General features: G+C 43.2%; 1 protein-coding gene across 1 annotated transcript; it reads right to left on the bottom strand.

The window, feature by feature from the left end:
* Positions 1–12809: 12809 nt before the first annotated feature.
* LOC124659662 (shaggy-related protein kinase GSK1-like) lies at positions 12810–16958 on the bottom strand. Its single transcript, XM_047197494.1, has 12 exons — positions 16869–16958; positions 16667–16747; positions 16056–16115; positions 15681–15953; positions 15510–15584; positions 15365–15421; positions 14790–14930; positions 14634–14684; positions 14460–14555; positions 14205–14288; positions 13535–13636; positions 12810–13326 (listed from the first exon to the last, which is right to left on the bottom strand). The coding sequence occupies exons 1-12, from the start codon at positions 16953–16955 to the stop codon at positions 13234–13236; spliced, it is 1200 nt and encodes a 399-aa protein (XP_047053450.1). The 5' UTR covers positions 16956–16958; the 3' UTR covers positions 12810–13233.
* Between the last annotated feature and the right edge of the window lie 7354 nt (positions 16959–24312).

Raw genomic sequence — 24312 nt, forward strand, 5'->3', positions numbered from 1 at the left:
GTGGACTTTTAGGCATAGATGCATGCTCGGATAGCGGTCTATGTACTTTGTCGTAATGCCCAATTAAATCTCACACTACTCATCATAACATGTATGTGCATGGTCATGCTCTCTTTATTTGTCAATTGCCCAACTGTAATTTGTTCACCCAACATGCTATTTATCTTATGGGAGAGACACCACTAGTGAACTGTGGACCCCGGTCCATTCTTTTACATCGAATACAATCTATCGCAATACTCGTTCTCATTGTTCTCTCGCAAACAATCATCATCCACACTATACATCTAATCCTTTGTTACAGCAAGCCGGTGAGATTGACAACCTCACTGTCACGTTGGGGCAAAGTAATTTGGTTGTGTTGTGCAGGTTCCACGTTGGCGCCGGAATCCCTGGTGTTGCGCCGCACTACACTCCGCCGCCATCAAGCTCCTACTGGTTCGATAAACCTTGGTTTCTTACTGAGGGAAACTTACTGCTGTACGCATCACACCTTCCTCTTGGGGTTCTCAATGGTCGTGTGTTGAACGGAAAGACATACGTCAACTACGCGCAGCAGGGACACAAGAGACTTCTTGTATCGTGATTGCAGGGTTGCTTGAGAGGGATATCTTTGACCTCTTCCTCCCTGACTCGATGAATATGAAGATTCGGAAGCCCAAGTTAGTACTAAGGAAAGCTAGAGTTGTATTAAGAAATACATACTTGTAATCTTACGGGATGAGTTAGAAACCCTCCCGGACTCTGTAATTTGTGTACTATGAATCCCTCGACTCCACCTCCTATATAAGGGGGAGTCGAGGGACAAAGAGAGCATCGATTCATTGTCTCACGCAACCCTAGTTTTTACATCGTCGAGTACTTTTCGGCTGAAACCTTCGAGATCTACTTGCCCTCTACTTCCGACTAAAACACTAGTCTACAATCTGTAGGCATTGATAAGTTAATCCCTTGCAATTGGCGCCGTCTGTGGGAACTAGAGGTGTCAAGGATCCGATCTCGATGGCACGTTCAAGATCGTCAACTTCGTCAACTGCAAGCAACGCGATGGACAGAGGTAAACAGATCGAAGCTGGTCTAGTTGATTTTGTTCCTCACCCGCCCTCCCGTTTGGATCCATATGCGTATCTGGAGGAGCCCATGGAGATGACGTTCGGAAAGTTCCACTTCCGCATCGAGAAAGAAGGAGCGTATCGTCTTGAAATTCCGATCTCGTCGGGATTATCAACGATCGATCCCGATTTTTTGAGTTCAGCATCGTCAATCGAGTCAGGCGATGAGGAGACTTCGTCGCCACGCTTCATCAGCACCAGGGCAAGTGAAAAACTCGCCAAGATCTTCAGCGACATGTCTTTCGAGTCATCTGCGGACTCTGATATAAGCGATGACTCGAGCAACATCGACAGCTTCAACTTCATCGACAGATCCACTACTGTTGGAATGAGTTGCAACGATGACTAACGAGCATGATAACAAAGTTAGGAAAAACAGAGGCAGCCTCAGTTAGAGTGGACACGATTATATATCTACAGGGAAGGGGTTAGCGAACCAAAGCTCATGCACAACAGATTTGTACACAGCAATGGTTCGCTGAACCCTCCTCGTAAAAATTTGTGCCTATCGATTCATCATAGGCAAAGAAACAGATTTCAGATCTGAAATTGAACACATTCCAGATTATTTGCAAAATTAAACAGTTGATAACTTTTGATTCGTGCATAAAATAAATGATTGAGATCCCATGATTACTTGCATAAATTAACTGATTGAGATCCCATTATTAGTTGCATAAATTAACCGAACGGTCAAACCCCAAATCTTAAATGAAAACAAGAAGGGATGAAAACAAAATGGAATAAAATCAGCGCAAATATTAACCCAATACTCATCCATCTACAGATCCATCTACACCAGCAAAAATAGGGTTCAAAAAGGAATGGGGAACAAAAAAGGGAGCAAACCGTAGTTACCTCGTTCCATGGGTCGTCCATGAAGGTTTCATAGGGGTTCGGGGCGACTTGTATGGCACCTCCTCATAGGGGTACCATCCCGCCGGGATCCGACCGCCACCGGCGGCGACGACCGTTGAGGGGACGGCGTTGAAGAGGGAGGCGTCGCGCTTGGAGCCGACGGCATCGTGGACGATGGGATTGGCATTCTCCTTGTCCATCTCGCCTGCAGAGGAGAGGGAGAGGGAGAGGGTCTTTTGCTTTGGAGAAGATGATGGGACGTGAGAGAGGCGGCGTTGCGTGAGCGAGTGAGAGTGACAGAGATAGTGCGAGGAGGCGTCTAGGCTAGGGGTGGTTAATGCGACCCGTATCCTACGCGTCCACCGTTGCACGTCTGCACGTCTTGGACTTCTGCAACGCGACACGCGTCCACGATTGCACATCTTCGACTTCTGCACCGCGACCCGCGTCTATGCGTCAACAATTGCACGTCTTCCATTTCTGCACCGCAACACGCGTCCTCGAGTCTAACCCTGGAAATTTAGATATACTCAGGTATACCCTCGAGTCTTATACTAGCATTTTTTGTGTGCTCAGCTTTTCCCCTTGAGTGCTAATACTGGCTAGTGCAATATTCTCAGCTTTACCCTCAAGTGGCTGGTCAAGAGAGAGTCAACAAATGGGATTAACTAATTAAATGAGTCATTTAATCTGCAAAAAATTCCGAAAAAAGAGTGGCACTTACTCATGGAGTCTTTACCACAAATTGACACTTCTCAAATCATAGATAAGTCATAGATAAATCAAGTTTTACCACAAATTTCCACTTCTCAAATCACCTAGTAGCTATGAAGGTGCATGGTTTTCCACAATAAGCCCTTCCCAAAACATCTTTCCCCAAAACATACTTTGTCTAAATGAGGCCACAATTCTCACACTCATGTATATTTGTATTGCAAATAGTTTGAGGTGGGCCAAGATGGGTTTCATTGTACAAAACACGCATTTTCCAATTTTTAAATCTCATATTTGAATCCCTTAGTATGTTTACTACTCAAGTGCCCTTGGTTTCTTGATACTACTCGGCTTTGCCCTCTCCCTTCACAAATTCTCGCAGACGTGCAACATTGCCCTGATTGGTCTAGCCCATGTCACGCGGATCATGCCCGCCGACCGTTGATCGTATGATCTAACGGGCAGGATAACCCCTCTCTCTCTCTCTGTCGGTGGTTAGCTTCCACCCTCTAAGTATGCTAAAGGGCGGTTTCTGTACTATTTTTCACGCGCTAAAAATTATAAGCCCAACTCTTTTAGGCATTACTTTTCACGCAAAAAATGATAAACCATCACCGATTTGTTGTAGCCATTACTTTTCACGCAAAAAATTATAAACCATCACCGATTTGTTGTAGCCATTAATTTTCACGCAAAAAATGATAAACCATCACCGATTTGTTGTAGCCATTACTTTTCACGCAAAAAATGATAAACCATCACCGATTTCTTGTAGCCATTACTATTCATGGTAAAAATGATAAACGAAACAATCTATCTATCTCTCGTATTTGAAGTTTGGGAGGGTTCACCATCTACTTATGTTAACTTTCGAGGTTTTGACCTGAAAATCAAATGGGTATTATAAAGGGAAATAAAATTTCAAAAAAACGTAAAAATGAATCAATCTACCTATCTTTGTATAGAAGATCGTCTGTATGATTTTTGAGGTCATTTACAGTAGGTAGAAAAAATCCCTTTTGAGAAGGTCGAAAAAACCTTACTTGTTACAAAAGCTGGTTTCGATGAGACCTAACCAAGTTTGGCATACATGATGATATACCTATAACAACAAGGAATATCTAAAAGGGAAAGTTTCACAAAATTTGAAATTTAGGGTGAAAATGATGCCATACATGATGCTGTTTTTCGAGATTTTGACCTGAAAATCAATTGGGTATTATAAAGGAAAATAAAAAGTTCGAAAAATGTAAAAACGAAACAATCTATCTATCTATGTATAGAAGATCGGCTGTATGAAATTTGAGGTCATTTAGAGAAGGTAGAAAAAATCACCTTGTTAGAAAAGCTGGTTTCAGTGAGACGAAACACCATGCGCTTAAGCAAAGTGATTTTTTCGAACATCTCCAAATGACCCCAAATTTATCATATATGATGCCATACGTGTAACAACAAGGAACCCTATCTAAAAAGTGTCAAAAAAGTTTGCCCAACCGTATAGCTCTATCAAAAAGAACCTCACCATGGCGCTAGTATAATTTTTAGTTACAAACTTTCGTTACCTAATCTTCAACATGAAACTTGTTTCAAATTCATTTTGGCGTACAAGAAACAAATCCCACCTTGATTCGAGCACCACAGCCTCCAAACGAGGCCGATGCCGACATCGGCATGTTCGAACGGCTATGCTCACCGCCACCGCTAGGTCACCGTCGGGATGCACCCTCAATCCCATCCCCTCATTCGATCACTGACACACCAAAGATACCGCCGAGGCCAATGCCGAACGTACATGCTGATGCCAATGCCGAACATGCATGCACGCCGCTATGGGCACGGCCACACCACCCCGCTATGCTGGACGCCACAGACCACCGCGAGGTCTTTCCCTTCGCCACCACACTCTTCTAGCGCCCATCTATACACGCCGTAAAGGAGAGACACTAGTTTTCTCTACATTGCTCGCGTTCGTGTCCGACACGGTCGGTCAAAGTTTTGAGGTAGTCGTCGATGTCGTCGACCATTTCTTCTCTTCTTTGCATGGTTAAACGCGTCTAGTTCATATCTATCTAATGCGTCTGGTCTCGCCTCATGCAGTTCTTTGTGGACGTCGATCTCATCTCGGCACCCCGCAGGACACCTCCTCTGTGCCATCGCTGTAGAGCTCCGTTTAAAAATCTAATCCTACCCGTCTATTGCCCCTTGTATCAGCGTCATGGCCCCACTTGTCATTCGATATACTGAAGCCCCACTCGTTCGCATTTTGGTCGTGGATACGGCCGATGCTTACGGTCAAAGAAAGATGGATGGTCTCACGTGTCTTTGCGGGCTCTACGTGGCCCCACTAGTCGAAGATAACGGTCAGCCGTCGGGCAACCGGCCGTTACAAGCACTTGTGATGGTTTCGGACAAGGTCTTGGGGAAAACCGAGGAAAAACTAAGGAGCTGGGGAAAACCGAGCACAACTAAGGACCCGAGAGCACGAAAATAGAAAGCCCTAGAAAAAAACTATTGTGGTACCAAGTTTGTTTAATCTTCTCCGATTCATTCTGAGAAAAATACCTATATGATGACATCAATTATGGTGGTAAGAATAAATAAATAAATACCTCCTCCGTCCACAAAAGGGTGTCTTAACTCGTCTAAATTTGCATGTATCTACACACTAAAACATGTATAGGTACATGCATATTTTGATAAAGTTGAGATATCCTTTAATGAATAGAGGGACTAATATTTTCTCTTTCTAATTAATTTGTTGTGCATGGCGGTGAAATTTTCTACTCGATATTTTCCATTTGGACGAGGGTGACAATGAAGTTCACCGATTTCATTATTATGTGATGTGGGGCTACTACAAACCATAGTGAAAAGAGAAGAAATTTGCGCTCATCCACAGATTGCGCTCATCCACATATTTGGTACAAAATCATAAGCATGATGGTGTGCTTTGAAGTTCATATTTTTAGGAACCTAAGTATTGCTGGCTTCAAACTGGGTTTTTTGGATGATCCTTGCAGCTGCTTCCACTAAAGTATCATTGTTAGAGAGAAAGCAATGCTGCTAGAGATGGAGCGCTCCGAGATTGCTATTGCTATCTGGAAATCAATGGCTTCCGTCCGGAATGCAGATGTCACCGGTGGTGAGTTTCACGAAATTCACTCACCATTTACTCAGTAATCACGGGTTTCACCTTAATAATAAAAATAATGGAATTTCCGATGTTACAATTAAGTCTTTTACTTCATTCTTATAAATTTTATTCTACCAACTAGATAAGCTTTTTGAGCCGTGGCGCAGCACGGGCATTCAAATTCAAAATATTGATTTCAATCTTTTTCTGAAAACGGGCTCCATGGAGTCCATCCTCCATATTGACGTTCACGGGGTTATAAGGGGCTTGAGTTTTCATATGTTATATAAAATGGCGGGCCATTTTCATCCGTTAAATGAATTGTCGTTTTCATTTGTTAAACGAACTGTCGTTTTCATCTGTTATATGAACTATCGTGCTACAACCGGGCATACGAACTATCTGCCGTTTATATTTTCGATGCCAGGCTATAACATGCATGCGTTTCAATTTTCGATGAGCCGCCACATAAAGCTATGCATTGAACATAATAATAATGGACTTTTGACGTAGTATAAATTTTGGGTTTTACAATTATGTCTTTTAGTTCCATACATATGAATTTTCTTAATTGTATAAATTTATTAAGTCGTGGCGAAGTACGGGCATTCAACTAGTTATCGTAGAAAATTAGAATATCCGTATAAAGAGTACGCTTTCCTGCTCCTGGGTTCTGAGTGTCCATACCGCCAAGCAAAGCACAGCCCACCTGAAAAGGCAAGCCCAAACTACGGGTGAACTACCTGAGACCTTTGTTCTGTACTTGTGATTATCGACGGGGCTCTGATGACTAGGAATGCAAAAAAAAAATCTTTCCATCAAAAGGAAAGGGTGATAGGAACTTCATAGTCACAAAACAGGGGGATTAGAACAGAACAATCGAGCGGAATCTTTTGCCGCCATGATGGAGGTTACGTGCTCTACTCCCTAACAAGTTCTCTATCAATGAATTTTGGTAGCTGGTTTAGCTGCTTCCGTTGCCTCTTTCGTCTGCTTAGAGCATCTCTAACATAACTAAAAGGTCGAACCAGTTTGTAGTTCAAGCAAAAGAGCTGACGCAGAATAGAACCCGTAAAATGAACTGTAAAACAAAATAGTAAAATAGATATTCTATTTTATAGTTTGGTTTACGGACTATGTTACGCGACAGCACCTCCTGAACCCGTAAAATCAGGGTTTTTTCACACAATCGTCATATGCAACATAAACCAACACATTCAACAATCGATTATAAATAATCAAATAAATAGTCTTGAGCATACAATAGTCATCTAAATTATTACAACAAATGAGAAAACGGATGAAGCCGGTGATCGGGGGATACGTGAGCACCCCTTCTCTGCTCGACATGTGTCTATCGATGTTTGCACTGTACACGCATCGACACGGTCCAGCGCGTCGAGTGGAAGGGCGGAGAGACGCGGGGAAGGTGCACGACGACGCGCTTGGCCGGGGAGACACTGGCGCGACCTCAGATGCGCGAGGTGGAGGCCAGCGAGGTAGTGGACGTTAGTGAGTGGCCGTTAGTGCGTAGCTGAATCCAACGGTGGTGGACTAAATCCAACGGTGATAACCGGGTGCTCACGTATCCCCCCGATCACCAAATCCACTCTCAATGAGAAAATGTCTCAACCAAATTACAACAATAGTTTCCAAAAAATAAAACAAATAAATAAATATCTCAACAATGGTTCATCTCACACATACATGAATGAAATGGTTCATCTCACACATATGTAAAACGTTGCTGTTATTGAGTGTCCTCGGCAAACCAAAAAAAAAAAACACAATGCCGAATCCACATATCATGTGATGCCACGGCGTCAAGTACAATGGTATGATCTTTGCTTTTCCCACCGTAATTTCATGTCATGTCTTGCGACATTTTTTTTCATGTCCAATGCATACAATCAACACTACCAAGCATACCATGCCAACCCCTTTTCTCATTTGCCTCCATCAATCTTTTTGTATCATCTTCTGTGGGGGCTCGAAAATATATTGGACCAAATAACTTGATAATCATCTGAGCGAACCTACGCACGGACTCGGTGGTTGTATCTTCACCAATTCGAAGATACTCACCGGTGTAATCCACAGGGGTGCCATACGCAATCATCCTCATGACAGCCCATATTTTTTGATAGGCGCTAAAACCCATCTCACCGGCAGCATTTCTCCGTTGTTTGAAGTAATTTGAGTTTGCTTCGCAAGCCTTGACGATTGTGATGAACAAATTACGACGCATGCGATACCTCCTAAGGAATCGATGTGGTGGATATGTAGATACCTCGGCGAAGTAGTCATTCCATAGTTGTGGTGGCCGAGTAGGCGATTCCGTTGGATGTAGTTGCGGCCCATCACCGAGTCACGCCTCCAGCTCCTTGACGGCGAGGAGGAGGATGGCGGTCTCGGTGTCGTTGTCCTAGAGATCGTCGAGGTCTAAATCGTCCGAGGAGGACAAATCGAACATATCAACGTCGGGGAACTCATCGGTGGAGCTCATCCTCGATCCGGCCGGCGCGAGGGCGAGCGAGCGGCGGGCAGAGGTGAAGGAGGATACGCGGGCGGGATGCAGGCAATCAACCGGAGCTTCGTGTCGATGGGTTCGCCCGACTCGGGAGGCGCGGCGGCGGCGGAATCTAGTGGCGGCGCGGAGAAGTGGGGAAAGACCGAGTGGTTGGGCAGGCTGAATCTTCCGCGCCCCTAGATATAGATTCACGTTTAGTTCGGTCTTTCGACCCCTACAAGTAGGGGTCGAGTTGCGTTGGGTCTGTAAAAAAAAAATAGGGCTAACCTACTCTACGCCCTTTCGTGAACTGAACCCATAAATTTGCAGTTATTTTACAATTTTCAGTCTTTTACGGATGTTGTTAGAGATGCTCTTAAGACCGTATCCAGCTCTACTCGCTAACTTGTTAGCTGCAGGTCAATGGAATTTTGCACTGCAGTGCACTGAACATTGGAGCACAATACTAGCACAATACCTCACACTCGTCCAGGATGGGTATGGTCTTAAGCAGGCGAAAGAAGCAACTAAAGTAGCTAGATGAGCTTACCAAAATTCACTGGTAGAGAACTTGTTAGCGAGTAGAGCAGGTGACCGGCGCCGTCGATTTGTCGAATTCCGCGGGCGAACTTGTTAGCTATGGTCTCCTCTGGCTTGGCTCGTTCGGGTCAAAGGGTCCATTTCTTGCCGCGCCCATGGGCTCACTTTTAGAAAAATGTTAGCTCAAAAAGATTGCACATATGTTCCGCTGAACTTGGATCTAACTCACAAACATTACCACCAACTTGTTCCTAACTTGTGTTGGTGGGTTTGCTGACGCCGTATACGTCTCACGTCATAAACCTAATGAATCTAATAACTTGCTACTATCACAAAGAAAGAAAAGACATTGCCGCTCTACGACAAATGAAAAAAAAACTAGACATGGGAGCATATGCTCCCGGATACAAAGGGCCTCGTTTTCTGTGCGGCAAAAGAAGTATGGGATTCCATAAAAGGGTTTGACGAAAGAGGATAATGCAATGTGATAGCTCTAAATATTGATATTTTTTACTAGACGATTATTCACTATCTATCACTTGGTTTTATTGAGTTTTTATTGGATTTTTTGTTTCAACAAATGTTAATATCGCAATCCACGTGAAACCTTGTTTTGAATTATTTATTTAAGGAAACCATCACTTATGGAGAATTCCAGGGTATTTATGAGCTGATTGCAACAAAATATGAAGATTTCCTATTGAAACCAAATTGATCCTAGTGCAGCAGGGTGTTTAGCACGCACCCGTCCGGACTATGCACCGCCGCCTTCCTCATATCAATACAAGCATCTTTCGTAAAGGGAACAACGAGAGAAACAGAGCGCATCAGCTATCATATGCACCAGAAGAGAGGAGATCAGATATGAAGAAGGAGAAGATCATCACCGACTCTCACGAAAATCTTCCCCCTCTAGATCATCCACTCATCCATCCCACCCCACATGTACTGAGAGAGAGAGAGAGAGAGAGAGAGAGAGAGAGATTAATACTTGTAAGATTAGGGATTGAAACTTCTATTTCATCATGGTTTGTATTTAATTTGATGTTCAACTATTGTAGCTTGCTACGGTAATATCGAGATGAACTCTATTTGCATTGCTATGATATTATTGTGTTTTCTCGTCTCATGTGTGAGTAGATCCCATAGGCGTGGGAGATGTAGGGATTGGTGAGATGTGTTGTGCCTATTCTATCCCATATGTTTGTGAATTATGATTACGATGATTATGTATGAGAATGAATATCTATGTGCACCTAATGCTGTTATCTAATTTAAGGGTTCATGTAACATGATCTCAAGAACTCATAGACAAGGAACTTGTTTGCTAGTGAATCGGTGACCCCCGAGTGACATGACCAATATCAAAGATGATCTAGCAATACTCGAGTAATCACAAGGAACAACCAAGCTTAATTTTTGTATCTGGTTTAACCACCTTAATAGGTGCACTGACCATGGCTTTGGTAACGGGCAAAAGGATCATTGGAGAAAGATGAAATCTACCAAGAGAAGTCTTTCTCTCTTTTGAGTTGCTTGACTACTCAAATATAAATACGAAGAATCATATTCATTATCACCATGAAATGAATCTTCACGCACCTACTCTTTCGTCTGCAGAATCGCATTTTACTTTCGAATAGTTGTTTACTTTTATGCAAGTTATTACTTTGTTGCACTTTCAATACTCAAAACTCACATATTTATATTCACTCTTTTCCATTTCAATCCTTGCAGTCAATTTACCTAAGACTTGTGACACCTTGCGTGCGGCAGAAACACCGCAGATAAACATCCTACTAAGCTCCTCGTTGGGATGAGATATAAAAACCAAAAATAATACTTTCATAAAAATATGCATGAATGACCATGTGTTCTTGCAGGCCATCACAATGCGTGAGAGGTGAATGGGTATTCATGAAATTACATTTTTTGGCTATCGCCCACACATAAGAATAACTAGGCGGGAGAACTAAAATCAATGTGCATGAATACCATGTATTGCAGATGCATGCAAACCTCAATCCTACAAGAAGAAGGTGGAGGTTGACTTGAAGATGCAGCGTTCGAGAGCAACAACATCGCTGCATTTGCGGCAAGCAGACAAAACCCTAGATATGGTAGCATGAGCTCCCATGTATGTGGGGTAAAATGAATTTGGGATTCCATGAAAGGCTTTGATGAATGAGAACATTATGAAAGGAAAGGGTTGAATGTGTGTCCATGAAATTGAATTTTTTTTGCCGTCGCCCACGCATGAGAGTGACTAGGCTAGAGAAATTGCATAGTTATTGATATCAGGGGCTTAGTTTGACTAGCAGGTCAACCTATTGGTAGGAATATAAGCGGGAGCTGGTAGGTAAGTTTTTTCTCGATCGAACTCATTTTACATCCACTTAGATAAAATAAATACTTGACTTAATACATAGACAAGATTATGGATGACGGTGTTGGTTTGCTTTACGGTGTCGTCATCATAAGCATACCTTTTAATAGCATTACACATGGTGCGCTCATTTCACCCCTTTGATCTTTTCAGCTAGCTTTGATGTCACTTACAGGTAAGACGAAAAATTGTTTTTTCTTGAAAAAAAAAGGTTTTCTGAAAAGTTGTTAGATAAAAAACATTGCGCATATATTCCGCTAATTTGGATCTAACGCACACATTAATGTATGATGAACTCATTTTTTTTTTCAACAAAAAAAAACTATCTGCCATACACGGGGCTACCAATAACTCAACTTCAAAGTCAGTTTTCTGTGGGACGTTTGAAGATGCAAAATTAAATAGTATAGCGACAAAAATTACAACTTCACTATTCATGTATAATTTATTGATTTCTTACCTCTCAAATAATATGAGCTTGAAATTCAATTTATTAATATTTATTAAACAGTATCATTCTAATACACCACTATTTTCTAAAAACCTTTAAGTGTGGTTTTTTACGAAGCTGTCATTGCAACTTTTTTTGCTTTTATTTTTTTGCGAAATTTCTCCGATCTATTAATAATCATCAACACTAGCCCGGAGAAAGAATAGCCTCCAGTTTCTCGCCGCTTTGTGTTAGGATTCATTAATCCTGCCCAAAAGGTAAAAAAATTTACAAGTAGATATTTGAACCATCTAGCGATGACTAAAGACACTAGCGAGAACCGTAGGTGCGCCGCCTTCCTCGCCCCTCCGTCTTCAGAGTCGGGAAAACCTTGTCGTAGTAAAACTTGTGTAGTAGGCACACTGAAAGTCGTCGTGCTAAGGCCCAAAAGAACCAGCACATCAGAGTAGCAACCATCTGACAATGATGACAATTGTAAATTGGAAGAGAGATTGATCTAAAACCACACCAACGACCATAAAAACCAAAGGGTTCCCAACGATCCGCCTGCTTCTTTAGTTCTTCCAATCACTTCGGAGGCCGAGCATTTCGCAGCCAGGTTGATCACCACGCTCTCCGCAGCTACTTAACAGGACAGGCCTGCACTTGAAGAAAGGGTGGCCAGCATCATATAGTCACGGAAGCAAACTGGGGCATTGAGGATTGCTATCAATCTCCCTGTGCTGTGCACAGAAACACGGTTTCGAACAGTACAAGTGTCTCATCTTGTTAGGCACCGGCAGTTGTAAAACAGCACCCCCCAAACTTTCTCCCCTGGTTGCCATCAACCGAGCATGGGATTCCTTTGTTAGCTCTCAGCTTCCTATAGTATGATCGTTAAACAATGTGTATGCCAATCTGACAGAGAAGACTCCCTTTCTATCAAATTGTCACACCCAGAATGCATTTAGCATTCTCTTCTGTCAGATCGGCGTACAAATTGTTTACCAATGATACTAGCAATTGAACAATCCAGACAACGAACAATTCAACAGCATTTCTTAAAGCCTGGAGGTACGGTTCCTGATTTGCAATAACCATGCGTTACACCAGGTAATCAGACAAAGTAACAGAAGAACAGTCATTGCGGTTGGCGGTAACATTTTTACATCAGGGAGAACGGACAAAACAGGGAGCAGCTATACTGCTGCTGCATACAGGTACTGCTAAGCATTACAAAAATGGCGAGAACGAAACAGGTCACAGGCCCCTAGCATTAACATGTCTCCACCACCTACATCATTGCCTTACCTACTAATAATAAGTAATAACTCAACCAACATGCGTTGCCATGTACTTAAACACTGGCAGCATCAACAACTTACGGTCAGATAATTTACATAGTTGTACTTCTTTCTCTTGCACCGAACCAGTCTCTCCACAGGTTTTTAGGAGAGTTATCTTCCAAGATGATGAGGTCTGAGCTTGCGTATTTGCAGCTTGCAGAAGTCGGACAAACAAAAAGAATGAGCGATGTGGTACCACGCCCTTCTAGCTCCCAGCATGCGCGAAGTTGAGGCTATTTTGCCGTCGAACATGTTCGGGGATCAACCTGTTGATGAGATCTGGAGAGGCGTTCGCTAGCTGCATACCAGAAATGGGCATTGATGAGCACAGTGAATCAAGAGCCCAAGAGGGTTCTTTCCAGGCTAGCAAAGGCATGGCACACTGGCCTTCCTAATAATTGAACAGATATATCTTGAATGGGGCATGTGATCATGTGCCTGAAACTAACTCTATTTTTTCTGCAAATTAAATGGTTGCCATTTTGAACAGTGTCCCTTTTACTTACTTCAGGCTTAAAGTTGAACAGAGGGGGGAACGGGCGTCCATTCGGCAAGCGTGCATTCGGCTCGCGTAGCTCATCGAAGAAGGAATGTGCACATGCATCAAGCTGCATACAAGAAACCAAACACGTCAGGACATTTTGAACTCAACAGGTTGGTACTTTGAACATTATGTTGTTTTCCACCTATAGTAACAGCATTAACAGAGACCCTCTTTTTGGTGGACCACTAACTGCAGTCAAACACATGTGACTACACAGTGTGCCACTCACTAACAGCCAACAGTGTTTAATGCTGGACCAGAAGCTAATCAACGACTGAAAGCTAAACATTCATGAACCGACTGCCGAAAACTCCCACAATAATCCAACTTCCAGGAAGGTGTAGCCACACCTCATTCGATCGGGAAATGATTGAACCTATATTATTTTCTTTCTAGCAAAAAATATAGTTAACTGTAATGCAATATTTGGAGATGAATGGTAGGATATGCAAACCCATGTCAGCACAAAAGAAATGTTTGGAATGAAACAAGCTTAGCTTGGTATTGGAATGAAACAAGCTTAGCTTGGTATTGGAATGAAAGAAGCTTAGCTTGGTACTACACAATTTTGCACTGGGTTCAATCTACAGCTTTAACAACAATCCAAAAGAAGCCAAGCACAAAAAACTCACAGCAGTGCAGCGCAGACTTGGTGAATATTGGAGAAGACGGGAGGCAAGATCTATAGCTTCGGCAGGCATTCTCTTGTGGAAAATCTGGGGAAGAAAAAGCAGAGCAATCAGTTGAGCAGCAGAGTAGCCTAATTCACAATTTCTAGATGATTTAGAAACTGGTAACTGAATGCCTACAGGATGTGGACTGTACTACGCAAATATTATCACATGGATACAGATGATCCAACATAATAAGATTTAACGTATGTCTACCTTGTGCCAAGGATGAGCCTTTATCTGAGGAAATCTGAACTCAGTATAGTTGGGGTTCATGCATCGAATTTCCTCACGGGTTGGAGTACCGAGAACCTGCAGTAATATCACATGAGCTTTACGAAACATCTGTATTAAGACATAGAATGTGGCATGTGGAACATTTTGTGTTACCTTTATAATCTCCACTAGCTGATCAACCGCGGTCTCTCCTGGAAACAGAGGCTGACAAATACACAACATGCAAGATAATTAGAATCACCAAAGGGACAATGGTATCAAGTCAATATATTTGAAAAGGGCTAAAACTCGTTAGAGAAGGTAACCAACCTGACCAAGAAGCAACTCTGCAAGAACACATCCAGCTGACCATATGTCTATTGAAGTTGTATACTCAGTTGCACCAAATATGAGCTCAGGAGCACGATAGTAGCGAGAGCATATGTATGATATATTGGGTTCACCAGGTACCTGACGCAACAAAAGGGATATGGTCAATACACGGGGTTGAAATCTCAGTGGAACTTACAAACAGAAGAAGAAAGTGATGCAAGTTTAGGATTTTGTGCAACCAAAATCAGGTTTGGCATCCACGCGCAAAATGAATGAAATATACAGATTCAAGTAGAAGTGGATTCAAGATGTAAATTTCACTGTTAGTTTGGGAAAATTACAGCTTCAAGATGTAAATTTCAAAGCTCGGGATAGACTATCAAAAAGTTCCACCATCTTGCAAATTATCATGGCAAAGTAGAATATTAATGTTGAAAATGGGGGAAAGAATGGGATAGACACATGATGTGTAAACACTATGACCAGTCAGCCACTAGAAGTCTAGAACATTTCAAAAACAAATGCAACTACTGAAACAAACTACTAATTCTCAAGGGGGGAAATCAACATACCAGGACTTTTGCACTTCCAAAGTCACAGATTTTGACTTGGTGTGTTAGAGGATCAACCTGTATTGGCAAGAGAAGAGACCAAATCAGAACCAACCTACTGTATAAAATCTAAGAAACTATGAAATTGTGCTCACATAACGCATACCAAAACATTTTGTGGTTTCACATCCCTGTGGCAGACTCCTGGAACAGTATGAATGTATGCTAGCCCTCTAAAAAGCTGCAAATATGGGGGAAAAAGTAAGCATCAGCAAAGGAAAAAAAAAGGAAGTTAGAGGCCGCCAGGCAAGTGTTAATATGCTACTTGTTCACCGACCTGATACATGTAGAGCTTGACATAGATAAGCGGCATGCGCTGGTTGGCGTTGCTGTAGTGCTTGAGCACCCGGTAGAGAGTCTCGGGCACATACTCCATGACCAGGTTGAGGAACAGCTCGTCCCTGCTGGTGGTGGAGAAGAAGCAGTGCTTGAGGGAGACGACGTTGGGGTGGTCCATGGAGCGCATGAGCTGCAGCTCGCGGTTCTTGTACCGCCGGTCCTGCAGAACCTTCTTGATGGCCACGGTCTCCCCCGTCTCCAGGCACTTGGCCTACATGGGAGAAGCAGTTTGATCCGGTAAGCGTTGCACCAACAAAGGTTCAACACCACACAGGCAGAAAGGAATGGCGGAACATGAGGCCGAGGGGCGTACCTGGAAGACGATCCCGAAGGAACCAGTTCCTACCACTCGCTCGGCCATGTAGCTGATTGTCTGCAGTCAGGGTTAGAACAACAAGTGAGTACTTTGAGAGCCAGATGGCACCATGTAAAATAACTAGCTCGGGTTGAATATTTCAAATATGAGCTGCGACATCGCAATTATTTCACAGGCAGCTAGAATTAGAACCCAAAAAACGTATGAACCAAAAGCAACAATATGAGCAGGAAACACGCAGTTGCTTAGAACAGGATCTCACTGCGCACTTTAGCCATGATACGGGCAGCAAGCACTAGATCGAGCGGCAGCCACATGTGAAGCTGTCGCCTGCCAAACCGTTCGCAAATCACGAACGCGGACGACACTATTTCTGGTCAACCAAATCCACAAAACGAGCTGCAGCACAGTGATTTCCTGGAAGAATCGACAGAGGGACACCAAACTCCGCAAAATCGGACACTGCTAGAATCTGAACGTCTGCTGGCGAACACAAATCCTTTAGCAGAGCAAGAGAATACTATCGCACTAACACCACGGTAAGGGCAGAGCAGACGCATTTAGCGAGCACGAGAGAGAGGGGGAAATCGGGAGCGCGAGCAGCTCACCCGCTTGGGCTCGCCGTTCTTCCCGCCGATGGTGGTGGAGATGATGTGGCCGGTGACGGGGTCGCCGCCGTCCTCCCGCTTCTGCAGCTCCACAGAGAAAAAAAAACACCGAGCATTAGCCACAGAAGCGCCGAGGCAAGCAGATCGGGTCAGATCCGGCGCAGACGCCAGATCTGGTGGGGGGGAAACAAGCGGGCGGTACCTTCTCGTTTGCCGCGTGGGGCGGGACGACGGCGGCGGCGGCGAGCGGGGGCGGAGCGTCCAGCACCATGGGGTCCGGCGCCTCCATGGGGTGGCGTGCGCGTGCGGGCGGCGGAGGCGGGGGAGGACGCGTCGAGCTGCTGCTGCTGTGCTGCTCGTGTGCTTTGGGGGCTGGCTGGCTGTGGCTTTGTGGGTGTGGGTGTGTTGGGGATTGGGATGGTGGTGTGCTTTTGACCGGTCGCGGGTGGGTGATGAGTGCGAGAGCGAGATGCGGCTTTGGAGTTTGGACAGGTAGGTGGTAACGATTTTTAGACGGAGATAAAGTGGTTAGGGGTAGTGGAAGGTCAAGGTGGGAAATGGGATGGGAATCAACCTGCTGGCTAGTGATGATGGGTGCTGCTCAAACGGTCGCCACGTGGTATTAGTACCACCAGCACTTGATTTTAGTTTATTTTATTTTCTAAGAATTTTGAATTGTTCTTATGCTACTTTGGTAAGAACGTTTCATTCTCTAGAAATATACAGTTCATCTATATCACATACTGGGCTAAGCGCCTAGACATATACAGTTTATATGTACATACTCCCTCCATCCTAAAATCTAAGGCGTCTAAGGATTAGTTAAAAGTCAATGTTTTTTAAGTTTGACCAAGTTTATACACAAAAATATAAATATTTACACTACTGAATGAACATGAATAGATTCACCATAAAGTATATTTTCTTAATATGTTCATTCGATATTGTACATGTAAATTTCTAAGTATTTGGTCAAAGTTAGCAAAGTTCGACTTTTGACCGATCCTTAGACGCCTTACATTTTGGGATTGAGGGAGTACTAATTTGATTGAAAATTAACGATAAACGCTAATTTCCTATTACAATTACACATAATTTATCTGGGCCACAAGGACATGGTACACGGGTACCCTGGCGCGCAAGCATTTATCTTTTACCATTCCGCGAGAACCTTGGATGAGTCTCTATCAGTTTGATCTGAGCTAAATGAGTTAAATTTGTGGGGGAATTTAACACCTTAATTGTGAAAACCTAAATCATCCACACAAAAGATGTCTGCTGAATTAATTTATCTCAGTTAGGAGAATGTTGTTTTGATCATGATATATATCTTGTCTATCAACACCACTTCGTCCACTCAATAGATATTACGGTTGACATTTGAGTTTATTTTTGTTTCTCTACAAAAGTTTATTTCCTAGTATAACCTGATACGACTGATATCTTAGTCGGATCACACTAATCATATTCTAACTGGTGGTGACATTTGAGATCAAAACAATCGCTACATCGGCAACATTTATTTTTTCTTCTTATTTCAAAGTGATGTTACTTTTGTCTTAAAATTGCACATAGTTCATGTCCATCTTGGAGCTAGGGTACATAAACCCATTCAAACAACCGCCATCTTCATAGTAGTGGTAGTATTTAATGTTGGTTTATATCTTGGAAGAAGTTAAATTTGGATTACGACAAGATAAAATTCATATCTGACTCGGAACTAAGGAGGGCTAGATAAACCTACTAAAATGACCTTCTACGTCATCTCTAGTTCTGGTACACTATAACTTGTGATCATGTTTTTGCAAAATGTTTTTTATTTCTCTACCATGGACACAACGAGGTAGGAGGGATGGCGGTGGTGCATGGAGGAGGCGGGATTTCACAGCCGCACCGGGTCTAAGTGGCTAACTTTCCCGCATCGGGCGGAGCTTTTCAGCCTATACCAGGTCTCTCCCTACCTTTCTCCCGGCCGATTCCCTAGCAGAGAGCGGTGATTGCGGCTAAGAACCTATTTGAGGCGGCAGAACGTGATGCTATTCTAGCGCCGCAGTCATTCGGGAGCCCACCGGTTGTGGTGCTACGGAAGTGCGACTTCAACAACAAAGGTCTCGGGTGGACTAGGCCATGTCAGCTTCGCCTACGCCTTAACGAATTGCCCCGACTTCATTCATGGTGGGCCCATTACAACCTCTTGGACTTCTACACATTCTTTGATATGGCCTTTTTAGAGGATGGCTCCAAGCATTTTTTTTCTCACAATTTTTTTTTTTTGAAAATTGTTAGATCGATGTCATTTTGCACCGATTGGATAAAACTGAAAGTGTAACATACGCATAAATTTCACGACTATCTTTCGAAGACGAGTTCACCACCAACTGCCATCTAATAATATTGGTATGATTAATGGTGTCGCCATCACAAGCATAACATTTGGTAGAAATGCATATAGTGCGCTCATTTTCAACCTTTTATCCTTTTCGACATTCTTTGGTGATGCTTATTGGTTAGATGAAAATCCATTTTTCGTGAAAAAACAAAATAGAGTTTTTAAAATGTTTGATCAAAAACATTGTGCATTTGTTCTGCCTACTTGGATCTAACTCATAAAGTAAGAGACGAATACTAGCTAAGAAAAAATATTTTTCTCTTAGGATTGCATATAGTTCATCTCCATGTATTGGAAAAAATTAATGTCTATATATATTGGAAGCACTTAAATGTCAATTGTAGTTAGATAAAATGTGTCACTGGCTCAAAACCAAGTACGTCTAGATAAAATGTGTTTTTTCACTATGTGTATTTTCTACTATACACTATTCTCCATCTTCAGCGAAATGTATAAACCTATTGGGACAATCCATATACATCAGTATTGATGTCAATCATCTATTCTTTTTGTTTCAATCTTACAATAATTATTCAGTTCTTTATTACAATTTGATATAATTCATCTCCAAATGCATGTACCTGAAAGGTAATTTTTATTTTCCATGTTCGATTATTATACTATTTATATCTAAGAGCGTCCTAAATAACAATGTTTGTAATTTTGAGGGCCATCTTTTTTGGTGATACACATAAAGACAAAGAACAATATTGATGTTACTTGCGGAGTTCATAATTTAACAATATATGCGAAAATGAATAGACTTGTATTTTTCAAGTTTTAGACCAATGTTCTTAATGGTGTTTTAGTTATTTTTGTAAAGTTTGTGTCCTTTTTTATTTATTGGACTTTCAGACACTTTTGTGACATTCTAGTCACTCTTGTGTAAAGTTCTATTCACAATATTTGTATTTTATTTTTTATTTTTATGTTTCATGTCGTTTATTTTTTGTGCAATTGCACTTCCACCTTGATTTTGTTATTTGTTACTTGTTGCAATTTGAGTTCCTTGTTGAGTCGCACCTTTTGATGTAACTGTACTTCAATAGCGATGCTCAAAGTGGCTCAAAATTTTGGAAATTTCAGTGGCTTGTGTCCTATACAATCTAGTAATTTATTTATCCATTATAATTTTATTACATTTCTTGTTTGTAAGTGGCTGGTAGGAAAAATAAATTAGTGGCTACCATATGTGAGGGAAAGGTTACTATCTGCTTATAATTTCTTTTTATGTTTCAGCTTAATTTGTTGGATTTGGATTGAGTTCATTTGGCTTTAAATACATCAAGTCTACCAGAAAGTGTTTCTATGCGAAGAAAATCGATAGGGAAATCTTGGGTACATTCTAGTATGCTCTTTAGATTGTAGTAATTTCATATGATATTTGTTGGATTATAATTCTTATGATTGATTCTTTTGGGTTGCCTCTGATGAAAGGAATTGTGCTACCCAACTTCCAATGCTATCCTTTTACATATCCCCTATGTTGTAGGAATCTCAACGTGAACTCAAACCTCCTTTTAATTTTCCTTAGAGAAGTCTAATGCGTCTTAAATCTATCTCTCTCCTCAATCCTCCAATAAGTTTGTGTTTATTTCATGTTCCCCAGCGAAAAATGCTTATCACATAATTTATGTACTTTAGGGTTTATTAGAATTCGTAGCACACACATCTTAATTCGGCGCTTTATTTCTACTTTTCAAAATCATGCAATCAAACATTAGCAAAAAGAAGAAACCTGGAGAAGAAATAGTACACGACAACTTAAGGATTAACTATAAGAATCCATAGCACACTACATTGTAGTTCACGGATATCAACATTAATTCAAAACATTTTAATATTTCTTGGAGAACTGCAATGCACACACTGTATCTCTACTCCCTCCTGTTTATTTCGTGCGCACCATCGAAATAGTACATTACAAGAATCTATAGAATGCGACTTTTTGATTCTGCTTTTTTAAAAAATTGATGGACTTTTCTAAATTCCCACTTGAACCCAATCTCATATGATCCTGCTAAAAATAATAATCAAGAATAGCAAACCAATCAAAAAATCTGCTTTTTGCAACTAACATGAGAATGTGCTCTAAGTGCACGCCACATTTTTCCAGAGAAGTATCATACCTAACGGGATGTGAAAAAAAAAATTCATGTTTTTTTAGAACTTCTAGCTTTGTTGTTTACATCAGAGGCAACCCAATGTTATTTTGCACAAACCACTACATATTGTCTTTTCTACAAGAATTTTGCGGGGCTCTAGTTCATTGTACAGAATTTTCATTGTACAAAATTTTCGATATTCTTGATTCTGTTTGCTGTTTTTCTCGATTTTTTCATTCGAGCGGAGGAGGCTATGAGCTCGGGAGCAGCACCGCCATGTCCGATGTCTTTCCAAATCCTGCAACCAAGCATTACTTTGTGCAACCCACACCCACGTGACGGAAACCGGAACTGAACCCTGCTGCAAATGCAAATCCAAGTGAACCGTGTACCGTAGGCACGGTGTTTCCAAAGCTCAGCCGCCCCTCGCCAAGCAAAATCTACCTTTGAGCATTTCTCTGTCAACACTTGAACAGGCCAACCAGAAAAACCACCACGCTCAGTCGCTCAGTGCATTCGTCTGTTCGGTTGGCATTTGCGATGGAGTTGAACCGCAGCTACCACCACGAGCGTAGCTAGCTACCCGTTGTCCCGTTCTACCGCCGCGGCGTGGCAAGGCTGGCGGTCAAAGCCGGGATAGGTGGAGCGAGCGACCGATGGCTGGCTGGAGGATGGAGCGGCGCGCGGTGCTGTCCAGTGATCCGATGAGTCCTCCGACAGGGCGGCCCTCCCCGCCATTTCTTTACTCGAAGCTAGGGTAGACATAGACGGGGCTCCGGCCGATTATTATTAGCGCGCGGCAGCGGCCATCACACCCAATAATTCAGCGCGCGGCCGTCGTCGTCGTCGCTGGCCATCCCGCGCGCGCGGCACATGCTCGCGTCCCAATCCACCCTGTGCCGCCGTGAACAGTGAGTGAGCAGCGCGGCACGGCACCGCCACCGGCAGGCCGTGCCGACCGTTGCTCGCTCTCGGCTCGGCTCGTCCCGTCCAGTCGTCGTCTCCCTGCAGCTGCTGCGTGCGCTGCGCTGTACTGGACTACTGGTGCATGGAAGCCAGCGCACGCCACGCTTTGACCGCGCGCGCGCCGGAAATTCTCGGAGACGATGAAATGTACTAGCGGCCTTCTCTCCTGTTCCCCTCCATGGATGGATCCCCGGAATTGTTTACTCGCGTGGTTCCCTTGCCTCCGGCGGTCCAGCTGAGATCGTGTGATCACTGGCCATTCACTAGCAGCCAGCCACATTGGCAGGGACGAATCGGACGATCTATACTAATCCATTCTGGGCGTCTACCGCTGCATCTAGTATGTATTTTCAAGATTTTCTCTGCCGCTCCTGCATCATACGATAGGCATGGCCAACATGTACGGCTACGACGTACTCGTACCAGTCGTACCCATATCTGTTGTCTTTTCGTTCGACCCTCACCTAGATTCCAAGTGGTTTTGTACTACTGTATGCAGCTTTCGGCACGACGGCGTCTCCTGCCATGAAAGAAAGCGCGGGCGCGCTGTTAATCCCGCCGGAAACCTGGACCTTTCGGAAAACCCGGAACCGACTGTGGCTGCTAGCAGCACTGCTGCCGCGGCGCAGCAGCATAGTAGACCTCGCCTACGTGATCGATGACCGAGTAGGTTTTGACCGCGTTCAATTCAAACGCCCGCCCGGTGCCCGCAGTGTTCCGTCACTGTCCCTCGCTGGTTCGGTAAACCTGCCGCCGGCCGGCTGCAGCTGCAGCTGCTGCCTGCAAGAAATCTACACCCGGATCTGAACGGTTCTGAACGCACGCAACGACGTTGGCCGATGGTACCGCTCACTCGGTCGACTGCTTGACTTGACTAGGAGGGGAGCAGAGGAAGCAGCAGCGCCTGCCGCCCTGCCCTGCTTGCTCCCATGCCCACCTTGGCAAAAATCTCGTGTGGATATGGCTCGCCATTCATAGCTTTTCCGGCCGGGACCTACCTAGCTCCCATCCACAGGCCACAGCAGAATACAGAGAAACGGCAATTTCCACAAAAATAACTAAAAATTATTAATATTTTAAAAAAGAGTGAATTCCACTTTTTACCCCTAAGATCAATTTTGTACCACTTTTTACGCAATTTAACAAAAGTTTCTCAAAACTACCCATTTAACATACTTCCTTCTATTTTTTACCCTTTTCTATCTTTTGCCATGTTCGGTCCCACTATGAGGCCAAATCGTGGCGTGTCCTAGTCAGATTTTTGAGCCGAGCCGAGATGGTTTAGTCAGGTGTGATGAACCGGAGCTGATCGCAGATGTTTGCCGGAGCCTGGAACCAACTCGCCGTCCCTACGGGTCGAGCCGGAGCCTCGAATCATGAATGTAAAATATAGAATAGGGTAAAAAATGGAAATAAGTATGCTAAATGGGGTAGTTTTGAGAATTTTTTGTTAAATTGGGTAAAAAGTGGCACAAGGTCAATCTTAGGGGGTAAAAAGTAGAATTCACTCTTAAAAATATGAACTATCAGTGAAACAAATTCGTAGATCTAACCCTTCCGTGCCACGCTAGTCTCCATGGCGTGGCACCTTATTGTGTGGCGTCCCAACCTACGACGCCACACAATGGGGTGTCACGCCACAACCTATGGCGCTACTTTTTTTTGGCCGTGCCCCAACCCATGGCGTGGCACAATGGGGTGCAACACCACAGTCTACGACGCCATACAATGAGGTGCCACGTGGTGGAGACAGGCGTGCAGGTCTGCAAGCGTGACACAAAAATGTCAGATTTGTGAATTTGTTTCGCGAAAAATGTACTTTTGAAATTTATTCTAAGATTAGGTCATTTTTATCCAAATTGCCCAGAGAAACAAGGAAAACTAACTAGGTCAAAGCAAAGCATTGTCCCTCTCAAATGCTAAAACCATGCATGGAACATATAACCCTAAGAAACCTCCTGGGTCCCCAACTTCCCATGGTTCAACCCAGGGCACGCGGTTTCCTTCCGTACGACCACATGAATAGTTAGTCCATATACCGGAAATAAGGGTTTTCAACATAAAAAAGATTTTAACCCGACACACCAATATTTTAAATTGAAACTTTGAAATATCAACAAAGTTTAAAGTAAATGCGTAGACCAAAATGGAAGCAAACAATGCACGGAAGTTGGGAAAGAAAACGA

The sequence above is a fragment of the Lolium rigidum genome, chromosome 6 (genome assembly GCF_022539505.1).
Source record: "Lolium rigidum isolate FL_2022 chromosome 6, APGP_CSIRO_Lrig_0.1, whole genome shotgun sequence".
Taxonomy (NCBI): Eukaryota; Viridiplantae; Streptophyta; class Magnoliopsida; order Poales; family Poaceae; genus Lolium; species Lolium rigidum.